This window comes from Canis lupus, chromosome 1 (assembly GCF_011100685.1).
Source record: "Canis lupus familiaris isolate Mischka breed German Shepherd chromosome 1, alternate assembly UU_Cfam_GSD_1.0, whole genome shotgun sequence".
In the NCBI taxonomy this organism is placed as follows: domain Eukaryota; kingdom Metazoa; phylum Chordata; class Mammalia; order Carnivora; family Canidae; genus Canis; species Canis lupus.
Window position 1 is genome coordinate 99,002,425 of NC_049222.1, and position 17,069 is coordinate 99,019,493.

The 17,069-nt window shown below is 53.3% G+C and overlaps 1 protein-coding gene across 4 annotated transcripts in view; it reads right to left on the reverse strand.

Moving 5' to 3' along the window:
- Positions 1 to 17,069, reverse strand: part of FAM120A (family with sequence similarity 120A) — an 87,317-nt gene that overhangs the window by 15,297 nt on the left and 54,951 nt on the right. For 2 of the 4 annotated variants that reach the window (XM_038527372.1, XM_038527371.1), the window contains exons 10-12: positions 16,045 to 16,219; positions 8,423 to 8,672; positions 2,507 to 2,621 (exon numbers count right to left, since the gene is read on the reverse strand). In XM_038527372.1, the coding sequence (XP_038383300.1) occupies positions 2,507 to 2,621; positions 8,423 to 8,672; positions 16,045 to 16,219 (540 nt within the window). Of the gene's footprint in view, positions 1 to 1,102; positions 1,158 to 2,506; positions 2,622 to 8,422; positions 8,673 to 16,044; positions 16,220 to 17,069 lie in introns of those variants that run through there. The other 2 variants (XM_038527373.1, XM_038527374.1) reach the window with 2 other exon arrangements.

The following is a 17,069-nucleotide window of genomic DNA, read 5'->3' on the forward strand; positions in this document are numbered from 1 at the left end:
AGTGAAACTGTTAATGTAAAGCAATTTCAGGGATGTCAAGAGTGAGGGAGAACGAAACTGGACCAACCCTGAGCCTATATAGACATACTGGTCCTGACCCTTCCCCACCCCATCTCCAAACACAGGGCCAGTGCTGACCAACCTTCGCCACTCCCTTCATGCGGGTAGCCTAGGAGAAGTGCTGGAAACACAGCAGGAAAACACAAGAGCCGTTGAGCCCCGTCACAGGTCTGCATGGACCATGCCGGACACACGCCTGCCCACAGCCATGGCGGGCAGATAGCACACGCGGGCCAGGTGGCACTCTGACAGAGTCATCCCACAGTAACACCTGCAACATCTTTCCCCAGCAAACCTCCCATCAGAAAAGCCAGCGAGAGGAGAGGTCAAATTGTCAGAATTCTTTTTCTTTTCCTCTCCTCTTTATTCTAAAAAGCATGTAATGGACAAAAATGGGAGAAGAAAAATACGGTCTGGGCAATCCACAAACTGGATAACGGCCCCCAAGACAACTACCAAAATCAAGAGTTGACTATATCCAAGACAGTGAAACAGCGTTCCATGGAAAAGCATCGTCCTTGCTTTCAATGTATAAAAATTTCTAATGGTTAGATGAAAAAACAATTTAAAAATGTACTTTTCTACCCCTGAATGTTGGGACTCTCGGCTCTGCACAGGGGTTTACGTAGCATGTAAACAATGACTATTCCTATCAGTTCTCCAGCTGGCAGCTGAGAGAATCCTCCATCTAGTTCTGGGAGCCTGGGCTGCTGTGAAGGAAGCACCCGCAGTACGGGCCATCCTCCAGGGGAAGGTGGGCCTCCAGACCAGCAAGAGCTGGAGGGACAGGGCGGGCCGCAGGTCACCACACACAAACTAGGTCTTTCTAAACACAGCTCTAGAAACACCCGGCTTCAGATGAAGGATCAGGAGAAAACCATGAAAGCACTAAGGCCTCAAAAGAATCAAAATGCAAGCTGAGAGTGCGGCTGACTTTCCAAGGTTACACCCTGTGTGTTGATCCGAAATGAAAAGGGTATGGGAGAGAAGATGGACTCTGCGGAAAAGCAAGTTGATGGTGAGCAGGGCTCGGCGGGCGTACCTGATACCTGGCGGTCTGATTTTCAGAACTGGGATGTCAATACTGATGTAATAATCTAAATAAGAGAAACAGGAAGTAGAGGTAGAGGGATGGCAGTACACGCTAGTCAGAGTATTCACAACACCCCTGAGCACAGGATGGGACCTAGACCGCGCTGAGGGCGCCACCAGTCGGGGGCCCGGAGGGAGGGCCTGCACAGAAGGCTGGCCTTTTGGGGAACCCCAGCCAAATACTCTAGAACGAAAACTTAAGTTCAAAAACATTACAAATGAAAATAATCTCTGTCTAACAAATGGAAAAGCCTGATCTGGAATACAATTTGGGGTGAGTTCTGAGTTCTGTTGTCTTACTGGGCTTGTGTCGTCGAAGCATCAGAAGCCTACGGCGACCACACATGACCTGGGCTCCGCACAGTCGAGAGCCGCTCAACACCAAATTACTGGGTTTAACTCAGTCATTCAGGGGAACCAGACACTGACTGGGCCCCACCCGGGGAATACTGAAAATCTATAAAGTGAGCCTCGAATGCCCCTGCAGGGAAAGAACGCCTTCGTAAAGAATGGCAAAAAGATCTAAAAGTGAAGGCGATTTGTCAAAAGAGAGTCTTTGATTACAAATCAAATATTGAAAAAAAAAAAGACAAAAACAAAACTAAACAAAAACACAACCTCAAAGAAAAAACAAAACCCTGTACATTAAAAAGAAAAGGCAGCTCCACTGATTTGGCTAACTCTGGAAAGTCTTAAACTTTCTAAAGTTTAGTACAGACCTTACAGAAAGCGAGTACCGCCGTGCACACACAGCGACTAACCCAAGTGCACTGAAAAGATAAGCACCCCGAAAAATCAGGGGACCACTTGGAGAAAATTAACATCGCCAAAACAATTACAGAACAAAAAGACTTACTGGGAGGAAAAATTAAAAGGAATATGATGTTAAATGTTAAGTAAAAGGGGCACAGGGATGATGGCGCAGCACCGTGCTTCAAGTGGTTTTTTAAAATGGTTCACATCCAGGAGGGCCAAGACTATTTTTTAGAGAAAATGAATGCGGTCATTAGGAACAACAGAACGAAACGAGAAAAGAATCCTGGCCAGATGTGAGAAAATCCTGAAGACCAAGCCCTCCCCTGGGCTCGGGGTCCCCACCTGAAACAAAAGCAAGTTTACTGCTTGATGTGAAAACAAGAGAAAACACCCCCTGGTAACGAGGGAAAACCTGTCTCGGACACAAGGAGACTTGATTGTTTCAGTCACCGGGAAGGATGCCGCTCTTGCCCTGAAGGCTCCCAAGTCTGCGGCTGGGTTTCTAGTCTACGCTCTGGGCAGCTTGGCCCGGTGAGGTCACCCCATCACAGAACTCCAAGGCAGCACTTCCCAACACAGAATGAGGCTTGTCCATTACCTTGAGCTCCTGCAGCTGGTCGGGCTCATAGAGTTTGGGGGACAGCGCCTGAGCCAGGAAGGCGTCCAGCTCCTGGCGGCGCAGAATCCGCGCTCCGGGCCACTGCACCATATACCTGTGGGTGGACAGAGAGGGTCTGGCGTCAGCGTCAGGATGGAGCCGTCACCAGTCACACACACAAGCCGCCATCCAGTTTCTAAGGACACGTGGGTGACATGCATAGGGCAACCCCCGAGGGCTCTCACCCAGCGTCTCTATGTGCCCAGCAAGACACCAGCTACAAATGCGTGTCACCACCTGGGCTCAACAGTATTTGCTTTCAGAGGGATTAAAGTCGCACCCCACATCTACACATGCTACAAACCAGCTGCGCAGTGATTTCTGATACTTCACTCAGGTATTCAAACCTGAAAATACATCTTAGGCACCAATTCACACAATTTATTTTAATTCAAGACTGTATACCTGGGAGGCAGATGCTAGGTCCAAATAAGAAAGACGCAGCTCCTGGTGAACAGTGAGTGTCGCGTGAGACATGTGCACAGAAGAGGCTCCAGTGCGGCAGGTGAGCGCGTGGGGAAGGGCAGGAAGGGGCCTGAGGGACCCAAACTGATGCTGCGGCCTCCAAAACCGGTGCCCTCAACCCTCGGACACACAGACCTCCCGGGCGGGGGGGGGGGGGGGGGGGGGGGGGGCAGCCCTGGTGGGAGCAGCTATGGGCAAAACTGATTTTTAAATCTGAAACATCCATCTGTGCCGTCTGCCTGGGAACTGCCAGGCATCCACCTCTTCCCCTTACTCACCTTGCCATACGCACAGCCTTCATGACAGCCACAGGGAGCCCAGCCAAGGTGTGGCCACCACCCAGAACAGCCTGAGTCCTCCCGAGCCCAACAGCCCCGGCCCCACACTCAGCAAACCAGAAGGACCACCCAGTCAAGTTGCTGCTGATCACTAAAAATAACGTGGGTGTCAGAACCCTGTAACCTCTGGCGGGCAGCTCCAAGAGCAGACAGCCCTGACATCCCCACAAAGCTCCTTCCAGTCCCATCTGTGAGAAGTTCTCTCAGAGCTGAGAATCTAAGTCAACAAGAGCAGGAGCAAGTTGGTGTGGAATGTGCAAGAACATTAGTCCATGGGAATGTGCAAGAACCCGCAAAGAGGAGGTTCCATCCAGCAGATTTAGAGGTATTTTCAATGAAACCCCCAAGAGAACACGGTAAATGCTTGCTAGGTGCCAGGCACTGGTCTACACAGGCACATACTGCACTGCACCAAACCCCATGGCCCCAGGAACCCCAGGGTAGGGGCCACCCTGAAACACGGGGGACACACATTTTGCAGGAACATTACGTGGTTCCTGGTATGAGGAGGAAGTAAAAGTAATTTCAATGCAAATGAAGGGTAGACGACATCTCCATGGTATGAAGATTAAGCTAGATGTACTTAACAGAAATGGTCGCCCTGTTGATGCCCACAGTGACCAAGGCAGCACCCTTGCAGCTGTGCAGGTACCGCACGCCTGCGGTACAACGGCCTTGGTCTGAGTCTGGGCTCGTCGAGAGCCTGTGGTGTGCACAGTCCCCTTCATCTGACAACAGCAGCCGTGGGGAGCACCATGCACAGTGTACATCCTCGGCCTGCAAGTCTGGCTACCTTGTATTTATCTATCATTCCCTAAAGGTGGAGATGAAATCACAGAACACGAGATTTGCCGTCTTGAGCATGTGCACGTAGACAGTGCCTGTGTGCAAGCCGCTAGTCACCTGTGTGCCTGGGAGACAGACGCCTCCTCCAGGCCCCCCACATGCTCCTTCTAAGATGATGAATGAGGAAAACCGCCATCTAGGGGACAGGCTGCTTTTGTTGGCAGCAAAGACTCTCTGAGCTGTGTTTTTGGTTAGGATGCCTGGTATCTGCTCCATTTGGTTTTCTATTCACGTTTTCCCAGAACCACCATCTACCTCTCTCCTGGATGCACAAAGATGTGAGGAACACACAGCCATGGGCCATGCCCACAGCATTATGGTCTTGAGTAGAGGTGACAGGAGCAGCGGCCTGGCCTGCTCCCCCCGAGCAGATGGTGGGCGGCTGTCTGTGGGGCTGGGCTGGGTCAGGACCCCTGCAAAGGTCAAAGACACTGCCGACTGCCTGCATCTTGCATGGGGACTCAGCCCTCCACCTCCTCAACTGTCTACACCTGGGTCCTGCCAGGTGTAAACCCAGCCTGCCACTCCGAGCCCGAGCCCGAGCCCTTTGGGAGGAGGGCCTGTCTGTCCTGGCTGTACTGCAGGAAGGACGCCTTCCGCCGTACTCTACACCTGTGCTCCACCCCCACGCTGAACCTGAGCTCAAGTCTGCACCCCACCCTACACCAGCTTCGCGAGGATGGTTCTAGGGACCTGGCTGCCCTCCTCCCATCCCCCAGGGCTGTCACCATGTCGACTGCAGAGCACAAATGACAGAGACATGGAGATCACCACCAGCGTGCGGCCGGGGCAGTTGCCCCCAAGGCAGGAACAAACCTCACTGGAAAGAGACCCCGGCACACACGAATCGAGAAACCGTCTAGTCGGGGGCAGACGAGCGGCAGCCAGGGTCTCGGGGCCTCGTCAAGGTCGCAGGAGATCTAGAGACGGACAGGCCGGTGTTCACCCCACATCAACCCAGAGGACCCCTCGAGAGGGGCCACCAGGGCTGGAGGAGACTCAACAGCCAGATCTGGCGGGAGCTGAGATCTGCTGCTGACCCAGAACGTCCCTGCAACAACCAGCAAATATCAGAGATGTGTGCAGGAGCTTTGCTGGGAGGACCTTTCTGATTTTGATGTCTTTGTTTTTAGAAACACATACCCAAGAGCTCAGGAGCAAAGGCATAGCACCCACAACCTACATCCAAGGGTCCAGGACACATGGACAGAACAGGACAAAGCCGTGGCCGTAACACACGACCATGTGGGGGTGAAGATGAAAGATAGCCACAAACTCCTTGAATCCCTCCCAATTTGTTCAAGTCTGAAGTTACGCAAAACAAAGGGGGGCAGAGGAGGGAAGTGGGAAGAAAAGGAAAAGAGAAAATTAAAGAGAGAAAACCCCAGCCCAGCACAGCCACCACAGCCAAGGGTGGCAGGGGCACTCCCGCAGCCCCACAGTGAGCCAGACCCTTGCACTCCTTCTCCCTGTCCCACATCCCTGTCCCTCAGTCTGCAGCACAACTAACCGCCTTCCTTGGATTTGCAGACCACGGGTCTCAAGAGTGCAGGACCACACACTCCCAGGAGACAAGGCTGGACCACATCCGCAAACACCTGCCACAGATGCCAATGAATCTGTCAGGGTCCTGTAGATGTGGAGCCTGCTGCCTGGGCACCGACAGGGCCTCATCACCTCCCTCCCAGGGACCTAGGCCTGACCCCAGGGCCTCGAGAGGCACACATCGACCCCGAACCACCCTCCTGGCCTCTCCCCTCCTCCTTAGCCCACCCCCTCGCCTGAGATCATGCCAGAGCCCAAGGGGGGGTGCAGTGCATTGGTCACCTGCCTTGGCCCAACCCCAAATGCAGAAGGTCAAACACACTCTCTCTGTGGATGTGGACCAGTCTGGTTCCTGGTGTCCTGGGGCTTGTCGTGTGAGCCGCGGTCCCTCACAGCTCCCGGACTTCCTCTCAACCAGCTCCACTTCCCTGGACCTGAAACAGCTTTCCTGAGCAGCTCTCCTACGTCTGCCCATCTCCATAGCCAAGCAGGCCACCTGCCTCCCACAGGGGTGCTACAGCCCCCTGAGACATGGCCAGTCACACTAATCTTTCCAAGTTCTAAAACAAGTGTATTTTCTACAAATAACCACACACATACACACAAATCAATCATAAAGACTGTCTTAAAAACAATCCTGAAATCTGAAATCTGAAAGACTCTACAAAGGCCATCTGAGCAATGCTGGGGCGATGGCCAAGGAGGCACCACGAGGATGAACATGGAGACCAGGTGAGGGTGGCGGCTTCCAGGTTGGTGGACAGACAGCCATCCATGGGGTAAAGGCCACAGGATGACTTAGATTTGGAAGAGACAAATATGATCAACCAAATGTATTCTTGATAATTAGATCTTAGAGGATCCAAAACCTTTGTCTCTAATGTTTGGCTACTTTAGGTTTTTTTATTGACAAAAACAGCTCCATAAATGAATTTTCCATTCAAGGAAACCAGAAGATTCTAAACAAAAATTAATTTAAAGCAAAGATCTAGCTTCTCCCATGAGCCAATCCTCAATACACTCAAGTCAGTCAACCTCAATTCAGCAAAGAAGAGGCTTCTGCACGAGTCACTAACCGTAAAGCCTGGGGTGAACGAAGAAAACGTGAGGAAATGAACCCTTGCCTGAAGCCAAGGGGAAGAAACAGGGGAGCCGAGGGCCAAGGGTGAGGGACACCCAGGGCCGGGTCCCAGGCTCTGATGCCACTCAGAGGCTGTCCCGTGGGGAGGGTCCAGGGCCTGGGAGGCAGGGCCGTCTCTGCCCCTAGGAAGCAGGGAGGTGCTGCCAGGGTGTCGGAGAACGACCCAGCAGGGACAATGAAGCACCAAGTTAGTGACAGCCATAGAAGATGCAGAAGCTGTGAGTCCACGTAGGTCTGAGGGGAAGGAGAGTCCATGTAACAGGTACTCGTTCCCAAGGGGACCAAGAGGCCCCGCCGGAGCAGTGCTGTGGACACCCGCCTGGCCTGATGGTCAGGGTGCCGGTGCACAGCCCGGGCGTGACCATGGCAGTAGGGGGGGCCGCCATACCTTCCAGTGTCTGGTGAACAACCAATAGTACTTAACACAAGACATGAACCCTTAAGTCTAGATGGAAGGCAGGACACAGACTGATTCTGAGGATGGTCCTTTTTTGCCCCTGATTACAAAGGCTGTATCCTGCCCACGCTACAGCACCCCGCCTGCAGCCCCAATTCTTCTCTGTAGGGTCTGTGGGGAGCACTGATCATGCACACGGCTGCTGAGTCAGCAGGCTGTACACCTAATACTAACAGAACATAGGTTAATTATACTCCAATTTAAAAAAAATTAAAGTCTCTTTGTATTGCACTTGCAACTTTTCCCTATGTTGGAAACTGGTTCAAAAAACGAAAGAACCAAATGCACGTATGCACGCCAGCTTGCCTTACTGCCAACACCAAGTATCCCCCCAGCATCTGGGGCCCAGCAGTGGAGGGCAGGGCAGCACGCAGCGCCCAGACCTGGTCTCAATCCCTGTCCAGGGGCAGGAGAGGGCAGGGCCCAGGGTGAGCCTCAGCCTCCGGTGGTGCCAGAAAGCAATACGTGCTGGGGACAGAGGACACAAGAGCCCCAAACAGGCCCTGAGGCCGAAGCTGGGACAATCTGAGCTACCGAATAAACAATGTCACCTGAGGTTATAACTCTAGGAATGAAACAGCCACGCATCCACATGGTCCACCCTAGGTTAAGTGCTTGCAAGGAAAGAACAGATACATTTTCCCAAAAGAACTCCAAATGACACATAATAAAACACGTATAGCCTTTAAAATCCCTACTTTTTTTTTTTTTTTTTTTTTAAGATTTTATTTATTCAGAGAGAGAGAGAGGCAGAGTCACAGGCAGAGGAGAAGCAGGCTCCGTGCAGGGAGCCTGACATGGGACTCGATCCCGGGTCTCCAGGATCACACCCCGGGCTGCAGGCAGAGCTAAACCACTGCGCTACTGGGGCTGCCCCCAAATCCCTACTTTTTAAAGGATAAAGTATGTTTAAGATCATGACATTTCTATCAAACACACCATGTAGGATGCACTCCAATCCACACTGTGTTCCATCTCAGACATGAACACGGATGAGCACAGTGGCCCAGGATCACAGGCACCCTTGGGCACAGCCGTGTGGTCACGTGGGAGGCCGCACCTACCGTAGGACGCAGCACAGCACCGTCAGGTGGGTGGGCACGCTGGCCGGGTTGAGCATGGCTGGTGTGTCCGACCTCATGCAGGCCAGGAAGGCCCTCATCCTGCGATTCTTGTCCTCCACAGCCTTGCCCAGCCACAGCCGCTTCAGGTTGGGGCACGTCCACTCCCTGAAGGCCAGGGCTTCCACCAGCTCCGGTGTCTGTGGAGATTTCCCTTTGTACGCTGCCCACTCTTTAATGATGACAGGTGGAACTGGAGGAGGGAAAAGCAGAGGAGACCCATTTGTGCCCAGCTCAGCCACCGGAAGCCAAAACAAATCCAACCCTCCAATAAGCACAGCCTGAGGATGCCACCGCTCACACAGCAATGCATTCTCTCATCAGCAAGCCACCGGCCACCAGTCCTCAGGTCTAGAACGTCGTGTCCCCTGTGCACTGTGGTGGCTCAATCAGATTTCCATTCAGGCCACCAATAAGTTCTTCCTCAATCAAATCACGGTTTCACTTCCCCATATAACTCATATGTATAAATCAAAGATGTCAGAAAACATTTATTAAGTCTGTTAAGTTTTAATAGTAACAACTAGTAAAATTTACAGAAGTACATGACTATCACAGAAATCCAAAGGAAATCCAATTTAGATATCTAATCTTTTTCTACAGACACACACTTTGACTAATCAGATCCAAAAAGTAATCTACACTTGGTGCCACTTTGTTGAGAGTCCACTTTAACAGACACACCTGTTAAACTGTGTTTTTAAAGATTGGTAAGAACAAGCTCCCTGCAGTAAGACCCCAAGAGCCCAGGAAGGCAGCAAACAGGCAATAAATAGTCCATGTTTTAAAATCCCAGGTGATGTCAGCACATGGTAATTCTACTCAGGAAGACTGAAGACAAAGCATAAAACTCCCCATTTTACCTCCAAGGAGGCAAGCTCTAGCAAAACGGCCTCTTACCCGTCACTGTCCAACCATTACTGGAGTCCGTTAATTCTTAAAGCACAAACAAGCACTTTTTCCCATATAATTTTGAATACAAGCAAAGGAATACAAGCAAAGGAAAAGCGTGGCAGGCGATACAGCAATGGCCCGGCACGCCACAGGGAGCTCAACCCAAGGTCTCCTCACCGCGCTGAGGGTACCAGCAGGTGCGGGGCTCTGGCTGTGCATTTCCTAGGCAACAAGAGCATGCCTGAGCCCAGGACCCAGCGAGCAGCCCTCGTGACCCACCCAGAACCAGGATGGCATTGGGACCCCACCGCCACCTTCCACGGGGCCACCCATCCAAACAACAGCACCCAGGATGGGCTCACTTCCCCTGGTGCAGCACCCGAGGCAGATGGGGGAGACTCAAGGCCCAAACTCTGGTGGAGTGAGCTCTCCCCGTCCTGCCTGCACAGGGTCCGGAAGAAGGTGGGCAGCCAGACACCCGGACACACAGGGCATCAGCCACAGGACAGCCTCACATGGGGCAGGGAAAGGTGTGCTGCCAAGGGGGCCTGGAACCCCCGCCCCCAGGAGCGGACTGCAGGTCAAGATAGCGCCCCAACATCCTCTGACAGAACAGCGACACTTTAGTCACTGGGAAAATCTCTTCCATTCCCATTTGAGTATCTTAGCATCTAAGTATTAAAGAAACATCTAGAACACATAAAATGCTTAAAGTCCACTGAGTGCAGAGATACACACGAGTAGAGCGTATAGCAGTACATGAACCTTTGTGTTCATCTGCATTCTGAGAGCCAGTCACGCACCCACATGGGTCCCGTCCTTGGACTCACAATCCAGCTGCACGCCTGCCAAGCCCTGGCACACAGGGCACACACACAGGGTGGCCGTCACTCCCACGACCCCCTCTGCCCAACTCGTATTGCAGGCTGGCAGGCATCAGCCCCTAATACACGGGCCAAGGTTGGTCACAAAACAAGCCTTTAACCAACAGGCTGGGTGTCTACCAGTTAACCCACTAAGTTCAGTTCCACACCAAAAAAGCGCAAAGACACTCAAATCTATTTGGTAACATTCATTCTGGTGGCAAAACTCAAAGGCACCAGTGAGGCTTTACCTCTGGTTATAGGGTTAGCTCCCCAGGCTCTCCATGTCCTCCCACCACATACGCAGGACACAGAAGTCTGTCCGACAGCAAAGCTGCTCCCGGAACTCACTCCATGCATCACAACTTACTGGTGGGGAGCCTGTGGCCCGTCGCCTCCCAGGTATTGACTGAGCACCTCCTATGGACCAGGAGAGGGTGGGCAGAGCGGAAGCTGTGGAGGCTGGGGCCCAACCCCTGCACTATGCAGACAGATGGTGTCCTTGACCCCTGAGGCCCAGCCCTGGGAGCAGGCACCACAGCAAGGGGTCAAGCAGTCAGTACCACAACCTCGAGGAGCACAGACGCCTCCCACCCGTGACGCGGCCACGAGCACGTGAGGTCAACCACAGTTAACGCCTAGAAGCCTCGAGGGTCAGTTTCCAGAGTGACATGCGGCAGCCCTGGTGACCCCACTCACAGGACAAGCAGAAACAGAGGAGTGACCAGGAAGTCACGTGGGCTTCCAGCAGGGAAGCTGGAGCATCACTCCTGGGCACACACGTCTGGTACTCAGACAAGAGCAGGGGTACAAGAGTATGGCCACAACGGCCCACAAGGTGAAACGTGACCTCGGGCCCAGGGCTCCAGGGACCCAGCCGAGCCACCATCAGCCAACATTCACCGAGGCCTTTCCCTTCACAGAGAAACTCACCCATTCGGGCAGACCCGAAAACACTGGACGGGACGCTGTCTTCCTTCCCTTGCGCTAAAGGGACACTGACATCAGCAAAAACAGCTCCTGCTGCGGGTTCTGGCACCACCTGAGACCTCGCTGGGGATGCACCTTCTTTACACGAAGTGCAAGCCAGGACCTATGATGTGTACACTCAGACTGCGGCTGAGAAACCAGCCTTTCCCTCAGACAGGAATCGTCGTCTTTGGTGGCACAAAGGACACGGGGAACCAGCGACCTTGCCAATCCATCATAACGCCGACGGGGATCCTCCCAGGCCAGAAGTAACGACGATGTTTGGTTTTCTAAGCCATTTTCAACCACCTGGCGGTGGCTGGGAACTGGCCCACATGAGGAACGCTCGTGAGCATGAGCTGGGCCTGCAGAGGACTGAGTGTGCAAGGGGGTGTGACAGCTCATGGGTATGGCTGCGGGAGAAGATGGGAGATAGGCCGCTCCCACGACCATAGCCTGCCGGGCTGTGGCCTGCATGCAGGGTGGACGACCGCTATGCCTGCCAACCTCAGGGTAGATAGCTGCTCTCCTGTGTGACCAGCGAGGCCCAGGACTCAGCACATGTGAGACCCTAAAGCACACGGGACCAGAACAAGCGCACACTCCCCGGCTCTGCCTGAAGAGCTACAATGTGCCCACTTTGATCTGCTGTGTCTGCACCCCACATCTCCCCCACTCTGTGCCCCCCTCACCTCATGCTCCTCACCCCACACCCCCTCACCTCATATCCCTTACGTCCCCCTCACCCCGCACCCCCCTCACCCTACGCCCCTATGTCCCCACTTCCCCCTCACCACACGCTCCCCTCACCTTACACCCTTATATACCCTTGACCTTACATCCCCCCTCACCTCACACCCATTATGTCCTTACGTCCCCCTCACCTCACAGTCCCCTAATTTCACGCCCCCTTGACCTTATATCCCCCTCACCCCACTCCCTTCACCCTGCACCCCATGTCCCCACATCCCCCTCACCACACGCCCCCCTCACCTCACGCTCCGCCACCTTATGTCCTTACGTCCCCCCACCTTACGTACCCTCACCTCATGCCCCCCCATCTTATGTCCCCCTCACCTTACATCCCCACATCCCCCTCACCTTAAACCCCCCTCACCTTACGTCCCCTTCATGTTCTATAAGCCTGTTTCCTACTTTCTCTTGGGGTCCTGAGGAGTCTTGTTGAAGAAACAGAGGCCAGTTTTCCTAAGGGGACAGTAATTTGAAAATGTGCACGTCACTCAGCTTTGCTTCCTGGATTTCTCCCTCTTGTACTGTGGCTGAGGAGTCCCGTGACCCTGCAGTCCTCTGGGAACCGGGCCCCCTTCTGTCCTCCATCCCCTGACCTCCTGGCAGGGTGAGGGATGGCCTGTCCTTACCAAGCCACCAGCAGGTGGGCGTTCCTGTCCCCAGGCCCCGGCCGAGAGCCAGCAGCCACGCAGGTACCCTCCCTCCCCCTGCCCTGGGCAAAGACTCCTGCAGGGTCTGCATGGCGCTGGGAAGGGGCCGCAGCCCCACTGCCTCAGCCCCAAGCAGCATCCTCTCCTAGTCAACGAGCCTCTGATGAATTTCCTAACAGCGAAACAGTGAAACCCAGGAGTGGACACAGGAAACAAGACATGTGTGTCACTCGGTCTGACTTCCACAGGCCAGAGTTTATAAGCATCTGAGGGTGGATATCCCTGTCGCCACCTAATGACTCTAAAAACAAAACTGTGCTAAGTCACTAGAGCGCTAGACCTCGCGTTATAGATAATGAAACGCTTTATCCTGCGCCTTGATGCAGAGCCCACATCTCCAGGACGCCTGGGAGCTCGGTCAGTTCAGCGTCTGACTCGATCCCCTTCACCAGCTCAGGTCAGGATCTCAGGGTCGCAATGGGCTCGACGCTGGACACGGAGTCTGCTTTAAAAAAAAAAAAAAAAGAGACTACATTTCCTTACATGTGGCAAGAGTTCAGCATTTTTAAACAACCCTTTGGCTTTTGACGTGCCCCTGACTGGTTCTGACGACAAGGCCCTCGTAGGGACGCCCCAGCTGTCCCAGTGAGCTCCCTGAACTTGCGTCTGTACACACAGCCAGCTGATGCCGTGCTCCACCCGGAGCCTCCTCACCTGCTGCCAAAGGCGGGCTCACCTGGACCCACGGAGTGCACGGCGGGGCCAGTGGGCATCTGAGTTGGTGCTTTAGGAATCTCCCACAGAGTGGCCACACCTAAAGCCAGGTTTCAGCACTCAACTTTCAAACCTTACAGCCCGGGACTCCCAAGCAGCGGCTCCCAGCACAACTGGCATCCCCATGCTCCGTGCTCCCAGAGCCTCGAGGGCTTGCTTCCTCCCTAAGAACACCAAAGTGCGCAATCACCACACATCTCAGACAGGGAAACCCACAGTAGGGGCGTCACCACGTCAGGGTTGAGCATCAGCTGGGATGTCAGGGCAGGCCTCAGGGAGCGGGCCTCGGGGCAATTATCACGCACCGCTAACAGGAAGTGTGAGAGGAGTGGCACCATGTTCCTCTCTCGCTCCAGGCTGGCCTTCAGGAAGCTGCCCAAGGACAGAAGTCTTCTCTTCAGAGAGCCAGCCCTCCAGGTAGGGGGATAATCCATGAGCAGTAGGACGTTACTGAGCTAACAAGGTATCCCCTTGTTAACACAATGCATGAAACAAATTCAGGTTTATCAGGTTCCCAAAAAGACCAAACAGACCTGAAGACCAAACAGACCTGAGTTCTAATGCCACTCATTTCAGAGCTAACGAAGGCCTCTTGACCTGTAAACGCAGTAGGGAAATGGGCACATCTCACCCCCGGAGGCTTACGGTTCTCCAGAACACACACGAAGTGCACACTTCTCGAGGTTCCACAGCCACCCCGGGGCTGTTTCCGCTCTTGTCGCTGTCCCCACCCAGCCACCTTCCTGAACAGCACGTTCCACCCCAACCCAGCTTTCAGTGGCTCCCAGAGACATCAGAACCCACTTGCTTTTGTTACCTGAACAGAAAGACTGGTGCACCGGCCTGGCCCAGAAACCCAGCCAGGGCGCCCCGGGGGCACATTCAATTAAGGTTTCAGCATCAGCTCCCCGCACTCAGTGCAGTCTGCTCAGAGTCTCTCTCTCTCTGTGCCCCTCCTCCCTGCGCTTTCCCCCAAGACAAATAAATCTTTAAAAAAAACAAACCTCAGCCAGTCCACACATCCCCTGCACAAGGGCTTTAGACCTCACAGAGCTGTCTGTACCATGGCTCTTTCTTCACCATACTGTCCCCCCCATCTCTCATCAGGAACAGCGCCCCCTGCATGGTGGACGTACACACCGGGCCCTGCACCACCGTGCACTCTGTCCTCTCTGCTGCCCACTTCCCCCACTGCCACTCTTGGGCCAGCGGGACGCCTGCGCAGCCCAGGTCCAGGACCCCAGGTCCAGGATGCAGCAGGGCAGGGACCAACTCCTAACCTCCCGCCAGTCCCCGCACCCGCAGCTCCCCTGGCCTCTCGATGGGAGGGCGTGAACAGAGCACAGCAGCCCCACCCTGGAGCCTGCCCAAGGTCCCAGGCTGCAATCACTGAGAATTCCTGGGAGCGTGTTAAGTAAAGATAACTGTTTCTAGAATATAACCAAATGAGAAAAAGAACAGCTTTTACTCCAAAAGCCAAAATGGTGCTCGGGAACCATGGACACGGCAGGAAGTGGGCTGTCCAGGGCTCCGCAGCACCCGGCAGTCTAGGCTACAGCCCCAGGACGGTTAGGGCTGCTGGGGAACAGAGGGAGGCTGGGGTACAAGGCTCAGGCTGGCTGACCCCGTGTCCACCAGGCACACCCTGGCCTTCCAGGTCCCCCGATACCACAGTTTCCCATAGGGCCCCAGCCCTGGTAGCAGTGGCAGACGCATTAGCGACAGGTAGCTACAGAGCTCAAGTAACAACACCGACAGGTGCTTCATTTTAAGGCTCAGCGAACCACATTTTGGCAGAGTAACCAGACACAGAAAACCTCAGAACCTATAGAACAAGTGCTCAGAATCCAAAGGTTAGACCCACTGTCCCGTGCGTCCCCGAGCACAACTAAGCGGCAGCTTCCCCACACCCCACTGCCAAAACGACCGGCTGTGCACCATGCCTTGACCCTGCAGTCCCGAAGGAGGGGACCATCTGCCAACCTACGCTATCCACGGCTCAGGAGATTCTGATTCTGGAGTCTGGGTCTTAGGAAAATTTTCTGTGTCTCCTAATAAATATACGACGACTTTTACATTTCTTATGTTAGTAGATAAAGTGACCTAAGACAGCAAGACAAATTCACCCCAAATATTACACTTGCTCGTTGGAAGATGGAAACTGCATGCTCTGACCTCAGCCTCTGCCACATGTCCAACGGCAGCACCTTCTCTCTTTCCATTTCCCTCCACCCCAGGGTCCATCACCTGGAGTCCTCGAGGGGGATGGTGCCCAGGGCTCTGTCTGCTGCGGGCTGTGCACAGCGAGGGCCTCCCCAGGAACACAGACTCTGCGGCGCAGACCCGCTCGTGGACACTGGAGCAGACACCGCTGTCGCCCTGCCTGGGATGCGCTTGACACAGGGAGAGGGCGCCCGTCCGGGCCATTTCCAGATCAACCTCCAGTGTAAAGTGTACATGTTTTACCAAATACACGACATGACTGGAATGTTACTAAGGAAAACAGCCCGTGGCTGGCCCTCCTGTCCTCAGGGCCCCATGAAGCCCACCGTCTCATGTGGGGACACTCAGGGCAGACTTAGTCACGATCCTCTAAGGCTTTGGAAAATGCACAAGAGGTTACGAGGTACTGAGGAAAACAAACAATGGATTTCACAGTACATACATTCTGGTGGAAGTCTGTTCTTTCTAAAAGCAAGTCTCTCAGTTTTCTTTCTGCTTTCTGCCAAGCTAAACAGCACTCCGTAAACATACTGGCGAACTGGCCTATAGAGCAGGGCGGCGGGAGGCAGGTCTTTGCTGGCTTCATCTTCAATAGAAACAGCAATTTTGATTTCACCCTTTGCATGGAAGAAAGCAGAATAATATTGCACATTTTTCATGTTGAATTTACAACAAACTCACAGAAATATACTGCATTATCTCCAGTTAACGACATTGCAATTCTATTCCAAATCAATTGCTAAACCACCTGAGTGCAGTGGGGTGTCAGGGAGAGTTCATTTAGCGGGTTGTCAAAATGTATGCTCAAAGAGTCAAAATAAAATCTACATGGTTTCATCTTTAATCTGGAACCCAGAGCGTAAGGAAACCACATAGGCGACCCCGAAATCTTTCAAGCAACAGGTAACAAATAGAATAGAAAATGCTGAGAACTTGCAAATTTTACTTATGAGTCAAGATGGTCATATGTAATGAAATTCATAATTTTTAATGACCTACGTGAAATCCAAGAAATGAGTATCCTGAAAATAAAATGGTCAAAATGTCTTTATCAAGCTGTTCCATAAGTCATTACCACGTGCGAACATGGTCTCCCAGAGAGCACACCATGCGGCATCCCTCCCTCTGCAGGGGTCGGCAGGTGCCAGGCCTCTGCTTTGGCCCCGCGGGCCCTTGGGAGGTGTGCCTCCTGAATGAGGGGCATGCACAGCTGCAGGGGCAGCCCTCAAAGGAAGGCCCGATCTGCTCACGCCCTGCAGCCAACATGGCACGAGGTGAGGTGCTGTGCATCTGCACCTGAGATGGCCCCATCTTGGACATTCTATGGCATCCAACTACATTTCAAGAGATTTTGCAGGGAACTTTATTTAGGAAAGTTCGTGACCTAGGAGTATACATATGACCTTCGATGTCTATTAAATTTATCACTACATACTCTGAATAATTCCATGGCATTTGCTCTTTCTT